This window comes from Scyliorhinus canicula, chromosome 14, assembly GCF_902713615.1.
Source record: "Scyliorhinus canicula chromosome 14, sScyCan1.1, whole genome shotgun sequence".
Classification (NCBI taxonomy): Eukaryota; Metazoa; Chordata; class Chondrichthyes; order Carcharhiniformes; family Scyliorhinidae; genus Scyliorhinus; species Scyliorhinus canicula.
The window spans coordinates 37,747,716-37,764,648 of NC_052159.1; the positions used below are offsets into that span (position 1 = coordinate 37,747,716).

The 16,933-nt window shown below is 44.7% G+C and overlaps 1 protein-coding gene across 1 annotated transcript; it reads right to left on the reverse strand.

Moving 5' to 3' along the window:
• LOC119977536 (regulatory factor X-associated protein) lies at positions 1 to 13,779 on the reverse strand. The gene is given in 5 exon segments (XM_038818583.1): positions 1 to 1,727; positions 1,884 to 2,048; positions 3,564 to 3,680; positions 13,220 to 13,429; positions 13,431 to 13,779. Coding segments are annotated over 4 exon segments (723 nt in total). The 5' UTR covers positions 13,701 to 13,779; the 3' UTR covers positions 1 to 1,727; positions 1,884 to 1,922.
• Positions 13,780 to 16,933: the final 3,154 nt, after the last annotated feature.

A 16,933-nucleotide genomic window follows, 5' to 3' on the forward strand; every position in this document is an offset into this window, starting at 1 on the left:
TACACAACCATAATTTATTTGAAAATCAATTTGTTACAAAAAGACTTATTACATTTGCAAACAAAAATTCACCTTAAAATATTTAACACATTTAAAATATCTAGGAATCATGCAGTCTGAACCTCAAACTCTCTGTTGTAACCATATCCAACATCAGACAGGAGGAGTGTAACATTTTATTGCACTGTTTAATAATTGTAAAAGATTTGGGAATTAAGTTTTATATCTCTACAGTAGTATTTGTATTGTTTATGCTTTCCCTATTTACTAATTTATTTTATCATACATACTGGATGGCTAGCTACGTGAAAGCAGAAAAGGAAGAACCTAAAGAAAAGTTTTGTTCCTGTGGACCTTTGTTGCTCCCACTAGGCATCTCTATAATGTGATTATCATGTTGTGCCTGCAGCCAATGTTTCCCTTTTTAATTAAAAAATAGGAGGCTTGATTGGGCAAAAGCCATTTCGACAATTTTGCATTTTGGACAGTTAAAACCTGAATTCCCTGCACGATTGAACACAGCAGAAATCTGCTCAAATGTTGCCATCTGCTTTAAAACAAAAAAAAGTCAGTGTTCTTTCGCATGACAATCACCATATCCTTGGCAACTCTCATGGCATCTTGTGTCCAATCTCTCTCCAACAGGCAGTCTCAGCTAATACGCTTTGAAGCTTCTTCCCCCAGACCCTTGCACTCCCTCCCCATTTCCAGAAGCCACATAAAAACTTCACCAACGATCCAACGCTTTTAAAATTCATTGGCCACTCCCATCTCGTCCCATTTTCACTTGTTTAGCATCCATCAATTCCCTCCCCCCACTGCAATGCTTCCTCGACTGAGAGCATTGTGAAAACGACAATATTTATTTAGACTGAAGGACGCTGTTGGTGCCAGGTCAAGGAAACTTTACTTTACACACAGTCACCCTCCATCTCATCTGGAAAGGTTTAGTGTTGACACTAAGATCCTGCAATAGGGACATGTTCCATTTTATACCACAATCCCTCACCCTTGGCAGCACAATGTTAAGGGGGAAAAAATCAGGTCAGGAATTTTCAAAGTATCTAAAATGTTCAAATATATATACCTTGAATTTTTTTTTGTTTTTCCTGTCAGCATTCCCAGGCATGATAGGTCCCAGCGCGCAATTTCATGCTGCCTGGCCAATTAACAGCCATCCAGCTTGAAACGTGCTCTCTGTGAAAGGCTCAGCGCAGCTGGGGAGGGTGGACACCAGGAAAAGGGAGGGAGCGGCCTGACACTTGCAATAAACTCCCCCAAGTGAACAGCTGTTGCGGAACTGTCCCAGAGAGCGGTTGACCCTTGAAAACCATATATATATGATATATATATATATATTATATATATCGATGTTACAACTGTGCAACGCGTCTAGGCTGCACAAGCATACACAGTCCTCAGACACATGAATTTTATTTGAGCCCTGACCTTTCATCCCACCCTGGAGCAAGGTTGCAACTTAAAGTTAAAGGGCACCTGGCCAATCAGCTCACCCGCAAATTAAAGGCAACGTAAAACCCCAGACATACAATTAGTGTTTCATGAATTCAAGTTGGCTTCTTGATTGTTCGCTGCCAGATTTCCAACTCATGCATGCGGCCGCCAAAATATCACGCGAGGACGTAGGGATGCATGTTTGGCATCTTCTTTCACAATTGTACACGCTTCCAGGCTGGGCGCTGGTCCGAGCTTTATAAGTAACCTGACTTTAATACAGAAAACATTACAAAGTGTTTCACAAAACAGAAATGGAAGGTAAACAATATCACAATTACATCCTTTAGTTCAAAATCGTTTTTAGAAACTGCTGGTAACAAGGTAAAACAGCTGAAATGTAAAAATTCTACACAAGAGTGACTTACCCAAGTTTAATCAGCATCAAGCTTCTATATATTACCATCCTATTTTGAAAAGAAAGCATCACATTGGTTTTCTTGAAACTGCTGCCTTTGAGCAAGCGCCTGGTTGCTTAGCAATCGTTGCTGCTGTTGTAGAAACTGGACAACTTCTGGACTTCTCAATAATGACTAAAAATAATAGGAATGGTATTACTGATCAAATCTTATTTTAAACAAAACAGTTTTGCTCTAACAGAATTTTCTGCGCACCATCTAGATTTAAAAAATTCTTTACAGAGCTTTTCTAATGAAAATTCCTTGAACGACAATTCACACCACAAAGGTAAATTCAGTACTCCCATGCTCACAACTGGAAGCCAGGCTTACAGAGCACAGGTCTGAAAATAAACATTTGCATTACTGGCACATTTCTGATTGCACTCTTCAAGTTTGATTCTCTGCCAGGAGTGCCGGCTTTCGGGTTAAAATTATATCTTCTTCAAAAATAACACCTCAAAAACTATGTTGGGATCCAGCTGCAAAACCTTTCACTTCTTTGCAGGTCATCTCTTTGCTTGCCAATCAACCTTATCATGACAGATTTCAAATTTGAAAAGATATTTCATGCATAACGTATGCAAGAATTTGCAGTACAGGCCATTTAGCTCACACACGCCTGTGCTAGTGTTTTACATCCCACACAAATCTCCTCCCACCTTACTTCATCTCACTCTAACCTTTATTTCTCTCTCTCTCACATAGGTAGCCGAGTCTCCCCTTGCATGCATCACTAAGAGGTAAGTAGTAGTTATAAGGAAAAAAAGAGATGCCCAAATTATTTTTGTGAAATTCAACATTTAAATGGTGCAGTCCATAATGCAAGATCTGCGCACTTCATTCAGTTTCCATGTGTTATTCTCAGTCTGCATTAGAACTGTGCAGTAGTAGTCAGACAGACCTCCACAAGAGGAAGTGGATAAAAAGGAAATGGCTAACCAAAATGCTCTTTGCTTGCAATTGTGATTGTTTAGCCAGATATTTTCTGGTGTTCAAAAATCACCAGTTTAAAAATAAATGTTTCACCTTGATGGAATAATGTACAGGAAATTGCAGCACTAAAATATCTGGTAAACTGCAGCTTGATATTTGGGATGTACCCTTGTCCAATTGCCAATTCTGATATTAGTTGGCAAATGTTCCATCAAGAAGTTGTAGCAACATTGTATGCTCATTGCCATACATACAGCATCTGGAAGTCTGAATTAAATTTGAAAAGAAAAAAAAAGCTATCCTCCCCATCCCAACAGCAGCACTAGTTAAGGCAGCATGTAGTTAATAAATAAACTATAGACATACTTTGTCTCATTGAGTTTTAACAGATTATGTCTCTCTGAAGTGTCTTATTTCACTTTAAAAAGGAACTATAAAAATGGCAATTTTTTTCAATCTTATATTTTCCCCATAAACTTTGACAGTCCTCCAAGTATATTTCTGAATGCTGAAATTAATCCCCTTTTTCCCCACAATGTAAACTTACTTCATAAGCAAGTTTTCTTCTCATCTCCTCTTTGATGCATCTGGTACATGGGACATAATGCAACAGAGACAGCCATGACAAATGGATATGAATAAAAGCATCATATGAATATAAGCATCACATGAATGGGTGGTTAGTTGCGTGCCTGGATCATAACAAACACTCACCAATCTTTTTTGGTTTAAAACTTGCTCAAGAAGGCTTGCTTTCCGATTTGTTTGCTGCACTATCATACAGCTCAAACGCTGTTTAGTGGCAGATTTAGGTCTATCATCTGTATCATCCTGTGGAGGAACCAGAACAGGTTAAGTGCTTTACAGTTGGCAGCGTACATTTCCCCATTTTAAGCGTGAGATGGAAATAGTGTGGTACCCTTTACACAAGAGGGCTTTTGGGGTCCGAGCAAAAAAGACAACTAACTGCAACCCCTAACTGGTTCAGGAGATTGCAAAGTTAACAGCGCAAGGACTGAGAAACCGCTGCCAGTTAGATTTCAAAAATTCAAATCAGGTACAGAAAGCAAAAGAGGGGCAATGTTTTTAAAACTTGAAGGACTGAGCCTCCACACTTCCCAAGTTTAATTTTTAGTGTCAGAGATGGTGAATGGCCGAGATTAATACTTAACATGTTGTTAGAAATGGAATAACACTATAATTACTAGCCCTACATATTGGCGGGGATTTAGTTTGCATCAACCATACAAATAATAAACAGACTTGGATTTCCGTGGAAACCTTCACTACCTCTGGATGTCCCTAAATGCTTTATAGATAATTAAATACTTTTGTAATGTAGGATCGTGTGACTAATTTTCATACAAAATCTCAAACAGCAATGTAATAATGATTAGATTGTTTTTTGAAAGAGTGATTTGGTTGAGGAATAAATATTGGCCAGCACAAAGGAAAACTCTGAAGCTTTTCTCTGAAGTAGTGCCATGGGATTTTTCGCATCCACTCCAGGTGGCTGATTAAGCCTTGGTTTACTGTCTCAGCTGAAATTCTGCATCTCTGTAAGAAATTCATGACATTCAGTGCACGTTAGTGGCTTGGCAGACCATGAAATGCCATCTACATAAAGCAAATGGCAGAGTGACACAACTCGGATAGGAGCTTTTGGCTATTCACATTTAACCATGCAACTGCTCCTCACTTGAAGGTGTTAATTATTTAGACATAAATAACAGCAAGTGCCATTAGCCTCACCATTGTTTTGACAGCAGAATCTGGCCCACTGACCTTTTAAAAAGGTACAATTGCCCCAAATTTTGCTTTGACTGAAGAAAATAATTTCAATCAATCTGGTTATTTGTGGGCTGGTACAAGATATGGTGACCATGAAAGTTGTGGGATTATTAGAATGTAAGAAAAGATATTCCTTAAAAGACAAAAGCTATCAAATATAAATTATAACCAAAAGATGAATCAAGAAAATAAAGAAAGTCAAACTGATTACTCGCAATATTGTTTTATTGTTTATATATTATATTGTACATTTTTGATTCAAAGTTATTCAGATCACCTAATCTCTCAAAGATGAATGCATCACAATCTATCACTAAACCACCCGGACCAATTTCAATTCTTGGTCTGTCCGGAGTAGAGGGCAGTATTAATGCAATCCTGTGCTGGGAGTGGCAAAGGACATGATTTAGCCTAATTTTTACTCTTGGTTATAATCCAGCAGCTTCAGCACATGTAGATAACAGGCAAACTTCATAAAGAAAGAATTTATAATATATAACACCATTTTGTTATGATCCCAATTGATGTTATGACCGGAAGGAATGATCCCAGAACGGAGTCTTGGCTAAAAAGACAGCAACCGTTATTCTTTTTTTTAAATAAAACGTGAGGAACAGAGTAACAGGACCACTAATTAGTTTTAACAAGAAGAAAACAACATTTATTAAACATGAAAAGAATTGGATTATGATACAATACGCCTTTACTTCCCCTTATCTTAACAATTACACATAGGTTTAGGATTAACACAGATTAATCTTAATTTACATCTTAATGGTCTCATTAACTAAAGTCCTTATTAAGCACAAAATATGGCTGTCGGCAAATGCACTCTCCACTCTGAACCTCACGTGAATGTTGTGGATGTCTCCTCAGAATCCCCCCCAAATGATTGTCACGCAAGAGTTTCCACACTCCACTCCCAAAAACACACTTTAAAATCTTCTCTCATAATAATACTGTTTTCCATTAGCGGTTTGCATTCCAACATAGAGACCAGGTATTCCACTCCATTTTTAACAGTGAATCCAGTCCAGGATTTAACACCAACCATTTAGGATTTCTTTGTCTTGACTGCTATTCAAACTATTCATAATTGCTTTAACTCATGATTCTCACAGTATTAAATCTACCTCTGAAGTCTGTTGTCCATTTTAAATTTAGTTACTGCAATTGTCTCCTATTCAGAACACTTTGTTTACTCTTCCTTGAATTCTTCAGAGCAATACATATTGGTCTCTGTTCTCGTAACTTTTCAGGTGTCTTCAACATTCTTTCTGTCCCGATTCCCTAGCTATCTGGGTTGTACCTTATTCCTTAGGAAGCTTGCATCTTTGCAATTCCCTTGTCCTGACCAGCTCCTCCTAACAGAGTTGAGAGGTGTTCACTCCCGAGTGTCCTTCTCTGGCTTTCAGTTAAAACTATAACAATAATTTTTATTGTCACACTAACACTTCAATGAAGATACTGTGAAAAGCCTCTAGTCGCCACATTCTGGCGTACACAGAGAGGAGAATTAAGAATGTCCAATTCACCTAACAGCACGTCTTTCAGACTTGTGGGAGTAAACGGGAGCACCTGGGGAAAACTAATAAAGGAAAGTTCTTTCTTCTGGAAAGTGGCCTCCTGTACAGCCACACTATGACTTTTATTTATTCCTGGAAGTTTCAACACAAAGACTCCATGGGAACAGCCTGATAAGTACGGACTTCCGATGGTCAATTCCAACATCTGAAAACATCTGAGTTAGAGTCAAAGACTTAAGATGGTTGAGCAGCACGGTAGCATAGTGGTTAGCATTGCTGCCTCAAGACACTGAGGTCCCAGGTTCGATTCCAGCTCTGGGTCACTATCCGTGTGGAGTTTGCACATTCTCCCCGTGTGTACGTGGGTTTTCCCCCCACAACCCAAAGATATGCAGGTTAGGTGGACTGGCCACATCAATTTGCCCCTTAATTGGAAAAAATTAATTGGGTACTCTAAATTTATATTTTTTAAAAAGATGGTTATGACCTATTTAGCAGAATAATTACCCAGGAAAAGGTAGAAGAAGTAAAGCCAGTTCTAACTCTTGGATAACTATACAATTGATCCCTGCCAACTTGCCATCTGACCACCCAATCCCTCTCATCTCCTGACCATCTACCCCTCAGACTACTCCCTGACCCATGACCTCCCAGAACAATTCCCAGTACATAACCAACCTTCACCCACCACCCGACTACTTATCCATTCACCTGACTTCCAACTACCCCCTACAGCTCCCCTCTTGCCTGGCAACCTACCACCCTCAACCCTTGCCTACCCGCAGCTCTACTCCCCACCCACCCTGCCCTACCCCCTCGCCCACCTGCCACCCAACCGCCTCGCCCACCCGCCGCCTTAACCCCTCACACACATGCCGCCCAACCGCCTCGCCCACCCACCGCCTTAACCCCTCACACACATGCCGCCCTAACCCCCCACACACCCCCCCCCCTAACCCCCCCACATCCTCCGCCCTAACCCCTCACACATCCGCTGCCCTAACCCCTCACACACCCGCCGCTCTACCCCCTCACCTACCTGCCATCTTATCTCCTCACACACTTAACTTCTTTCCACACATTCTTAAAGTGGCATCAGCACATTTGGCAACTATTGCCATAAAAAATGGGTAGATGGTCTCCTGTATAGCCACCATGAATAGGACTTTTATTTATTCCTGGAAGTTCCAAAACAAGGACTCCATGGGAACAGCCTGATAAGTATGGACTTCCGATGGTCAATTCCCCGACGTCTGGAAACATCTGAAACTCTTGAGTTAGAGTCAAAGACTTAAGATGGTTGAGCAGCACGGTGGCATAGTGGTTAGCATTGCTGCCTCAAGGTGCTGAGGTCCCAGTTTCGATTCCAGCTCTGGCGATGGGAGTCTTAAGCCTGACTTCCCTGCTGATGAAGAAAGCGCAAAGCAGGTAGGATCTGAATTTCTGAAAAGGCCCAGCTCAGAATCTGGGTGAGAAATGTGGAGCTCTGGTGCAAGGTAAGTAAGTAGAGTGGCAATCCAATTGAATATTTGGCCCAATGTTACCATTCCAGACAGGGAGGTGACATTGCTGGATCTCATTGTAGGGAATGAGGTGGATTGAGTGTCAGTACAGGGATATTCAGGAAACAGCAATCATTCTATCACAAGATTTATCAACTAATGGAAAAGGATGACCAGCAATTCAAGTAAAGCTTATTAAATGGGCAGGAGCCAACTTCAATAGAGTGGGAACAGATGTTGCTCAGGTAAATAGGAATCAAGGATTGGCAGGCAAAACTGTAATGAAACATTGGGTTGTTTCATAAAGAGGTGCTAGTTTGAGGTACATTCCCATGAGTGGAAAGATAGGACAAAGCTAGAGATCCTTGGATTACAAAAAGAGCAAGATGAAGCAGAGAAAAGATACAAATGACAGATGTCAGGTTGATTATAAAAGTGAGAACCAGGCTGAGTATAGAAAGTTCGGAGTGGAAGTAAAACAAAAAGGGAAACAAACAAGAGAATTTGAGAAGAAACTGGCAGCTAGCATAACAGGAAAATCAAATAGTTTTTAAAAACGAGTGGGAATATGGGTTGTATAGACACATATCACTATTGAACACGGATGCGAAAGTATTGGCTAAGTTGTTGGCGGGGAGGATGGAGGATTGCGTCCTGGGGGTGGATGCAGGAGATCAAACTTCATGAAGGGCAGGCAGCTCGCGAGTAACATAAGACGGCTGTTGAATGTGGTGATGAATCTGTCGAGAACTCTGGTACCGGAGGTGATAGTGTCCATGGACGCGGAGACAGCATTTGATTGAGTGGAGTGGCGGTACTTGTTCGAAGTTTTGGGAAGGTTTGGGTTTGGGCCGAGATTTGTGGCATGGGTGCGGTTGCTGTATGTGGCACCAAGAGCGAGGGGGAGGATGAATGATATGAGCTCACAAAGCTTTGGCTTACACAGGGGTATGAGGCAGGAGTGCCCGCTGTCGCCGCTGCAGTTTGTGCTGGCCATAGTGCCATTGGCGATGGCTCTCAGGGGGTCGCAGAGCGGCAGGGGATAATGAGGGGACAGAGGGAGCATCGGGTCACTCTATGCCGATTACCTCTTGCTGTATGTTTTGGATCCGTTGGGAGAGTTATGGGGAGGGTTATGGGCCTGTTGGGGAGGTTTGGAAGGTTCTTGGGATACAAGCTGAATGTAGGGAAAAGCGAGGTATTCCCGGTGAATGAATTGGCACAGCGGGCTAATTTAGGAGGGATGCCATTTACGGTAGCAAGGGATAGGTTTAGGTACTTGGGATTCAGGGTGCGAGGAAATGGACGGGGCTCCATAAGTGGAACTTAACGAAGCTGGTGGAGGAGGTCAGGAAGGATCTTAAGATGTGGGATACACTGTACTTAACATTGGTGGGGAGGGTCCAAGTGGTGAAAATGAATATTCTGCCGAGGTTCTTGTTTATCTTTCAGGCTCTCCCGATCTTTATACCAAAGGCCTTTTTTCGGAAAGTGGACACAATCATCTCTGACTTTGTATGGGCGGGAAGGTGCCGAGGGTGGGGAGGACCCTGCTACAGAGGCAGTGGGGGGGGGGGGTTGGCGTTGCCAAACTTGCTTCATTATTATTGGGTGGCAAATGTGGACAAGATGCAGCGATGGTGGGAAGGAGAAGGCCAGTCTGGAGGAGCTAAGGGGGGGGGGTAAGCTGCCGAGGGTAGTGAGTTTAGGTATCTACAGGTTAGGGACTTTGCACAAAAGGTCTGGAAGAGGTTCCTTAGATTGCTGGGATACACCCTTCTGGAGTGACTGCTGCTTCCGGATGTGGAAGGGGAGGGAAGAATTGGGGATATATAAAGTGGCTGGGGGCAGGGAGGCGAATGGGTAGTGAAGATCAAGGAGAAAATGGGAAGCGGAAGTTGGGAATGGAGATCAATTGGGGAGTATGGAGTGAGGCACTACGAAGGGTAAACGGGACCTCCTCTTGTGCAAGGATGAGCCTGATACAGTTTAAGGTGGTGCATAGGGTCCATATGACTCGGGTGATAATGAGTGGGTTCTGAAAAAGAAGAAAAAATCTGTACAAACTGTATATTGATTGTTGGGAAGAATGTTTCCCGGGGTGTTTATTTGCTCTTACCTACTGTGATACAAGTTTGAATAAAATGGTTTTAAAAAAAAAGGAGTGGGGCCGATTGGGGACCCATAAAGGGGGTTACAGATGGGAGACATTGGGCACAGCTGAGCTACTGTATGAGTACTCTGCATCTGTGATTATCAAGGAGGAAGATGCTTCAAAAGTATAGAAGTGTTAGCAAAAGGACTGTCTGGACTTACAACTGCTGTCACCAGGACTGCATCAGTTGAATCTGATAATCCAGAAAGTACATTGTGCAAATTGCAGAGACAATGGCTGGAATTTCCAGTCCTCCTTACAGGGGTAATGTCTAAAGATTGGAGTATGGCAAATGTTACTCCCTTTTTCAAAATAGGAATGCAAGTATAAGCCCAGCAAATAGAGCCAGTTTAGCCTTGGTGGCAGAAATAACTGTAGAAATGGTAACTGGGATAAATTTAACAGTCACTTGTAAAAATGTAGATGAAATATAGAAAGCCAGCACGCATTTAAGGGAAAATAGTGTCACTAACTTGACAGTTTTTCTATTGAGGTTGATGTGGGTGTACATGGATTCCCAATAGGCACGTGCCACATCACCAGCTGGTCAGCAATGTTAAAGTTCACAAAATTAAAGGGACAGCGGCAGCATAGATACAAAGTATTTTTTAATAAATTTAGATTACCCAATTATTTTTTCCAATTAAGGGGCAATTTAGCGTGGCCAATCCACCTACTCTGCACATTTTTGGGTTGTGGGGGCGAAACCCACGCAGACACGGGGAGAATGTGCAAACTCCAACACGGACAGTGACCCAGAGCCGGGATCGAACCTGGGACCTCAGCGCCGTGAAGCGGTGTGCTAACCACTAGGCCACTGTGCTGCCCTGCATAGATACAAAGTTGAGTGAGAGGAAACAAGAGGTGAAGGGAATGGTTGCTTTCAGTTTGGAGAAAGTTATATAGTGAGGTCGCTGAGAAGATCATGGTGGTTAGCATAAATGCTTCACAGCTCCAGGGTCCAGGTTCGATTCCCGGCTGGGTCACTGTCTGTGCGGAGTCTGCACGTCCTCCCCGTGTGTGCGTGAGTTTCCTCTGGGTGCTCCGGTTTCCTCCCACAGTCCAAAGATGTGCGGGTTAGGTGGATTGGCTATGCTAAATTGCCCGTAGTGTCCTAAAAAAGTAAGGTTGGGAGGGGGGGGGGTTGTTGGGTTACGGGTATAGGGTGGATATGTGGGTTTGAGTACATAGAACATAGAACAGTACAGCACAGAACAGGCCCTTCAGCCCTCAATGTTGTGCCGAGCCATGATCACCCTACTCAAACCCACGTATCCACCCTATACCCGTAACCCAACCCCCTCCCCTTACCTTACTTTTTAGTAGGGTGATCATTGCTCGGCACAACATCGAGGGCCGAAGGGCTGCTCTTGCTGTACTGTTCTATGTTCTATCACTGTTTTTTTTGTTGATATCCACGAGTCATCTAGACTTGGGTGTGCAGAGTACAGGTTTAAAATTTCTAGATGACGCAAAACATGGAAGTATTGTGAATTTTAAGGAGGTTAGTGATATACTTCAAGAGGTCCGAGACACGCTGGTGGAATGGACGGACAAATAGCAGAGGAAATTTAATGCAGAGAAGTGGGAGGGTCAAATGTTTTGATGGGCCCAAGGAGAGGCAGTATAAAATACACTTGTGTACAATTCCAAAGGGTGCAGGAACAAAGGAACCTGGCAGTATATGTGAACAAACAGTTCAAGGTGGCACAGCAGATTGAGAAATATTCAAATAGCAGGTTTTATGAATAGAGGCATTGAGTATAAAAGCAAGGATTGAATTTTACATCCTGTTTGAAAGGGAGAAGAGTCCGTCCAAGACTAGTATTTTAAACTTAAATAAGGGAAACGATGTGGGAGTGAAAGCGGAGTTAAATGAAGTGAACTAGGATACTAAGATCGGGGATACATCAACGGAAAGCAGTGGCAGACAGTTAAGGGGATATTCAGAATATTCAGAGTATATTCATGCTGTAATGAAAAATTCTAAAGGGAGGAGCCATCACCCATGGTTAAACTAACAAAGTTAAAGAAAGCATCAAACTGGAGGAGAAAACATATATACCTGCCTAAAGATGAACGGCAGGCAATTGATTGGTCAGAATAGAACAGCAGAAAAATGCTAAACAGTTAATAAGAAGAAAGAAATTAAAGTAAGAGAGGAAGCTAGCTAGGAATGCAAGAGCAGATAGCAAGAAATTCTAACAGGTATTTAAACAGGACAGAGGAAGTACACTGAGTGCTGATCCTCTGGAGAGTGAGAATGGGGACTTAAAAGTAGATAATAAGAAAATAGCAGATCAAATGAGAAGATATTTTACTTCTGTGTTCACTATAGAGGATACAAGAACATTCCAGTAATAGCTGTAAATCTGGGTTGTGCGACTTTGGAACCCTCTACCTTAAAGTGGTGGAAGCGAGATGACTGAATATTATTAAGGTAGAGGTAGACGCATTTTTGAGTGGAACTCTCGGCCTCAGATAGTGGTGGAAGCTGGATTACTGAATATTTTTAAGGTAGATAGATTATTGCTGTCCAAGGGAATCAAAGGTTATTGAGAATAGATGGGTATGTGAAACTCAACACAAACAGATCAGCCATGATCTTATTTCATTGTGGAGCAGGCTTGAGGGGTTGAATAGCATACTTCTGCTCCTATTTCATATGTTTGAATTTATAAACTACTGGTTCAGCCTGAACGGATGTGTTGTGCCCAATTTCTGGGCACCGCACTTTAGATAATGTGAAAGCAATACAGAGGGTGCAGTAAAGATTTATGAAACGGTCCCAGGGATGAGGGACATCAGTAATATGGATAAAACTAGACAAGCTGGGTCAGTTCTCCCTTAAAAAAAAGATTGAGAGAAGATAGATCGGGAGAAAACTATTGCCATTGGTACAGTTGAAATCAGTGGTCATCGATTCAAGGTGAATGGTAAAAGAGCCAAAGATGAGACGAGAAAACTTTTATGCAACCTGTGGTTAGGATCTGGAATGCACACCCGAGTGTACAGGCAATCGTGGTTTCCAAAATAAATTGGATAATTAATCGGAGGGAAAAAATTGCAAATTACAAAGTGAAGTTGGGGGAGTGGGATTAGATAATTACTTTTGGCGAGCACTGGTATGGACATGCCAAGTCAAATAGTCCTCCTTCTATGCTGTAACCCACGAGCAAAGTTAACATATAAATGTCAAAAGTAGACTTTGATACATCCAGCAAACAGCCAGTCAACAAAAAACACACAAATACACACACGAAGGTAAAAGGTACCAGGGAAGTGCCCAAGGGACTGTACCCCAACAAGAAAGTCGGACACTTTCCAAAAGAGGACCAGAGAGTGAAAATAAAAACAAATATAATTGTTAGCCCAGCAGCTATCGCTTATGCTCACATTACTCTTGTGTATGTTGACCATGTCGCTCTTCCTCTTCTTGTATTTGTCCTTGTAGTTTGTATTGCGGTGTTTTTTGCACATCCAGGGTTTCCTGGGTTTAGCTACCTGGCTGGTGGTTCTGTGCATCCCTCGTACACACATTTCCTGGTCACCGGTCTCGCTGTGGCCGCTTTCTTCATCTTCTTCATCTTCTTCCTCCTCGTCGTCTCATCATCAGCATCTCCTCCTCCTCCTCATCCTCCTCGTCGTCGTCTTCATCCTCTTCTTCCTCCTCCTCGTTGTTGTTGTCTTCCCCCTCCCCCGGGCTCTCTCTGTTATCAGGAGTTACCAGCATATCTCCTCCTCCTCCTCCTCCTCCCCCCTCCTGACTAGTTTCGGAAAAAGCCGCGTCCATGGCCACCGTGGTCAGCTCCTGGTGGCTGACACTGCGAGGGGAAAGAGTCGGCGGCTCCTCGCTGTTCTTGCGGCTCTCACTCATCCCGAATCTCCCGCCGCTCTCAGCGGCCCAAAACCGGCCCTCCGCGCCCCTCTGACTCCGGCTCCCGCAACTTCACTGCGCATGCCCAAACTGCCTCCCCCTCCAGTGAGCATGCTCAAAGACTCGCCCCTGCACTGAGCATGTCCAAACTTCCTCCCCCTCCAGTGAGCATGCTCAAACTTTCCCCCCTCCCCCTCCAGTGAGCATGCTCAAACTTTCCCCCCTCCCCCTCCCCCTCCCCCTCCCCCTCCAGTGAGCATGCTCAAAGACTCGCCCCGCACTGAGCATGTCCAAAGACTAACCCCACCCCTCTATCGTACGCACCAATCAATTGCTCCTCTGTAACTGGGCTCGCGGAAACACTGGCCGGCGGTAGGTCCGTGACGTTTAGCGGCCATCTTGGTGATGGGTCGTCTGTGTTTTACTGTCGTCCGCCCCCCCCCCCCCCCCCCCATGGTAAGCTGTTGCCAATCTTAGTTGGAAGCATTCCTGGTGGGTTGATTAGAATGCCTACAATCCGGAAGGAGGCCATTTGGCCCATCGAGTCTGCACCAACCCTCTGAAAGCACGCCTTACCCAAGCCCACTCCCCCACCCTATCCCCGTAACCCCACCTAACCTGCACATCTTTGGATTCTGGGAGGAAACACGGAGACACAGGGAGAAAGTGCAAACTCCACACAGATAATCACCTGAGGCTGGAATAGAACCAGGGTCCCTGGTGCCATGAGGCAGCAGTGCTAACCACTATGCCACATGACATCTGATGACTGGCAGCCTTCTTGTAAAATGAAGGTTTGCATTGTGGTGGTCAAGTCTACATTAAACACCACTTAGTGGCTCAGGGGCCCCATTTTGGTGTGGAAGTCAATGTTGCGTTTGCAGGGGGAGGGAAGAGAGAAGCAGTGAAACTTGAGTCTCCACATAGCTCCTTTGGCCTGCGGTTGAGAGGAGTGGGGGAAGAGAGACAGATTAGTGCAATCGACATGTGGTGGGTCTGGCAGGCCCGCGGTGTGGGTAGCCCCGGACCTGAGCCTCAGAGGGGCTCTGGATCCTGTCTTGAGTAAGGACAGGATGTGGGGATACAGGCTGTTGAGTGAGTGGGGTGCCAGGTGGTTAGGAAGAGAGGCTGTTGAATGAGTGAGAAGGGAACGATGGAGAGGGGGTGGTGAGTGGGGATGGACCACAATGGGCATGTTTTTTGGGAAGGTGCATGTGGAGCGTTGGGGGAGTATCGTGAAGTCAGGCTATGTATAGTACATGATTTGTGGAATGCTGTGAGTGGTCTGGTTTGGATCATTTCTAATTTCCCTAGGCAGGTACTTAGTTCTTTTATGTCTCTTTTTGAATGGATAATCATCAAACCCAGTCACCCGTACCCGAGCAATAATCTGACACAGCGAAAGTGGGATCTGTTCAGTCTTTTCTCCTGCCTATCATATATTGTTCGGTCTCACCACTGTAGGGAAGTGCACTGAGGCTTGGTAGACTTGCAATTTGGTGTTCTCAGTCAAGTTGCCATTGTTCCACATTCTCTTACTCAGCTTGGACATAATAGTTTGCGGTAGTATAAGGTTGTTTGGCATAGCAAGGGTTAATGTGAGAATGGAGAACAGTACCACCCACAGTGTGATGTAAATGATCACATGATAAGGGACCGAGGTCAGTCTAAAAGTGCAGAGACCTGTATGGAAGTAAGCATGGAGTTAGCTATTAGTCTGGGCTATACCATGTGTGTGTGTGTATGTATATATGAATAGTTATGTGTTACAATAAACATTATATTCATATAAGCCTTTAAACCCTTTGTGAGATCTATTTTTTTTTATAAATAATTTTTATTGAAATTTTTACAAAATACAAAATATAAACATCTTAACTCTATTAACGTACAACCGCGGTAACACCCCATAAACAATGCCCCCCAGCTTCAAGAGCAACTTCAAACAAAAAGAAGAAACAAAAACAAAGAAAAAGAGAAAAGAAAAAAAAACAAAGGAGAGAGATAGCACCCTCCACAAACCCTTGTGCACAGTTCTCCCTCCCCCCAATCCTTACCCCCCCCCCCCCCCCCCCCCCCCCTGTTGCTGCTGCGTCGGCCTGTTTCCCTACCGTTCCGCCAGGAAGTCCAGAAAGGGCTGCCACCCGCCTGAAAAACCCTTGTACTGATCCGCTCAGGGCAAATTTCACCCTCTCCAATTAATGAACCCCGCCATATCCGAGATCCAGGCCTCCACGCTTAGGGGCCTCGCATCCTTCCATTGGAGCAAGATCTTCCGCCGGGCTACTAGGGACGCAAAGGCCAGGACCCCCGGCCTCTATCGCTTCCTGCACTCCCGGCTCCACTGCAACCCCAAAAATTGCGAGTCCCCAGCCTGGCTCGACCCTGGATCCCACCATCCTCGACACCGTCTTTGCTACCCCCTTCCAAAACTCCCCCAGCGCTGGGCACGCCCAAAACATATGGGCGTGGTTCGCTGGGCTCCCCGAGCACCTAGCACACATGTCCTCGCCCCCGAAAAACCTACTCATCCTTGTCCCAGTCATGTGGGCCCTATGCAGCACCTTGAACTGTATGAGGCTAAGCCTCGCACAGGAAGAGGAGGAATTCACTCTCTCCAGGGCATCCGCCCACGTCCCCTCCTCAATCTCCTCCCCCAGCTCCTCTTCCCACTTCCCCTTCAGTTCCTCCACCGAGGCCTCGTCTACCTCCTGCATTACCCGGTATATGTCCGAGATCCTCCCTCCTCCGACCCACACCCCGAGAGCACCCTATCCCGCACCCCTCGTGGGGGCAGCAAGGGGAACCCCTCCACCTGCTGCCTGGCAAACACCCTCACCTGGATGTACCTAAACATGTTCCCCGGGGGGGAGCCCAAACTTCCCCTCTAACGCCCCCAAGCTCGCGAACCTCCCCTGCACAAACAGGTCCCTCAACCTCCTAACCCCTGCCCTGTGCCAGCCCAGAAATCCGCCATCAATGCTCCCTGGGGCGAACCGATGGTTCCCCCGTATCGGGGCCTCCATCGAGCCCCCCATTTCTCCCCTGTGCCGTCTCCATTGCCCCCAAATTTTGAGGGTAGCCGCCACCACCGGGCTCGTGGTATACCTCGTTGGAGGGAGCGGCAACAGCGCCGTTACTAGCGCTTCCAGGCTCGTGCCCACACAAGACGCCGCCTCCATCCTCTTCCACGCTGCCCCCTCCTCGTCCATTACCCACTTACGCACCATCGC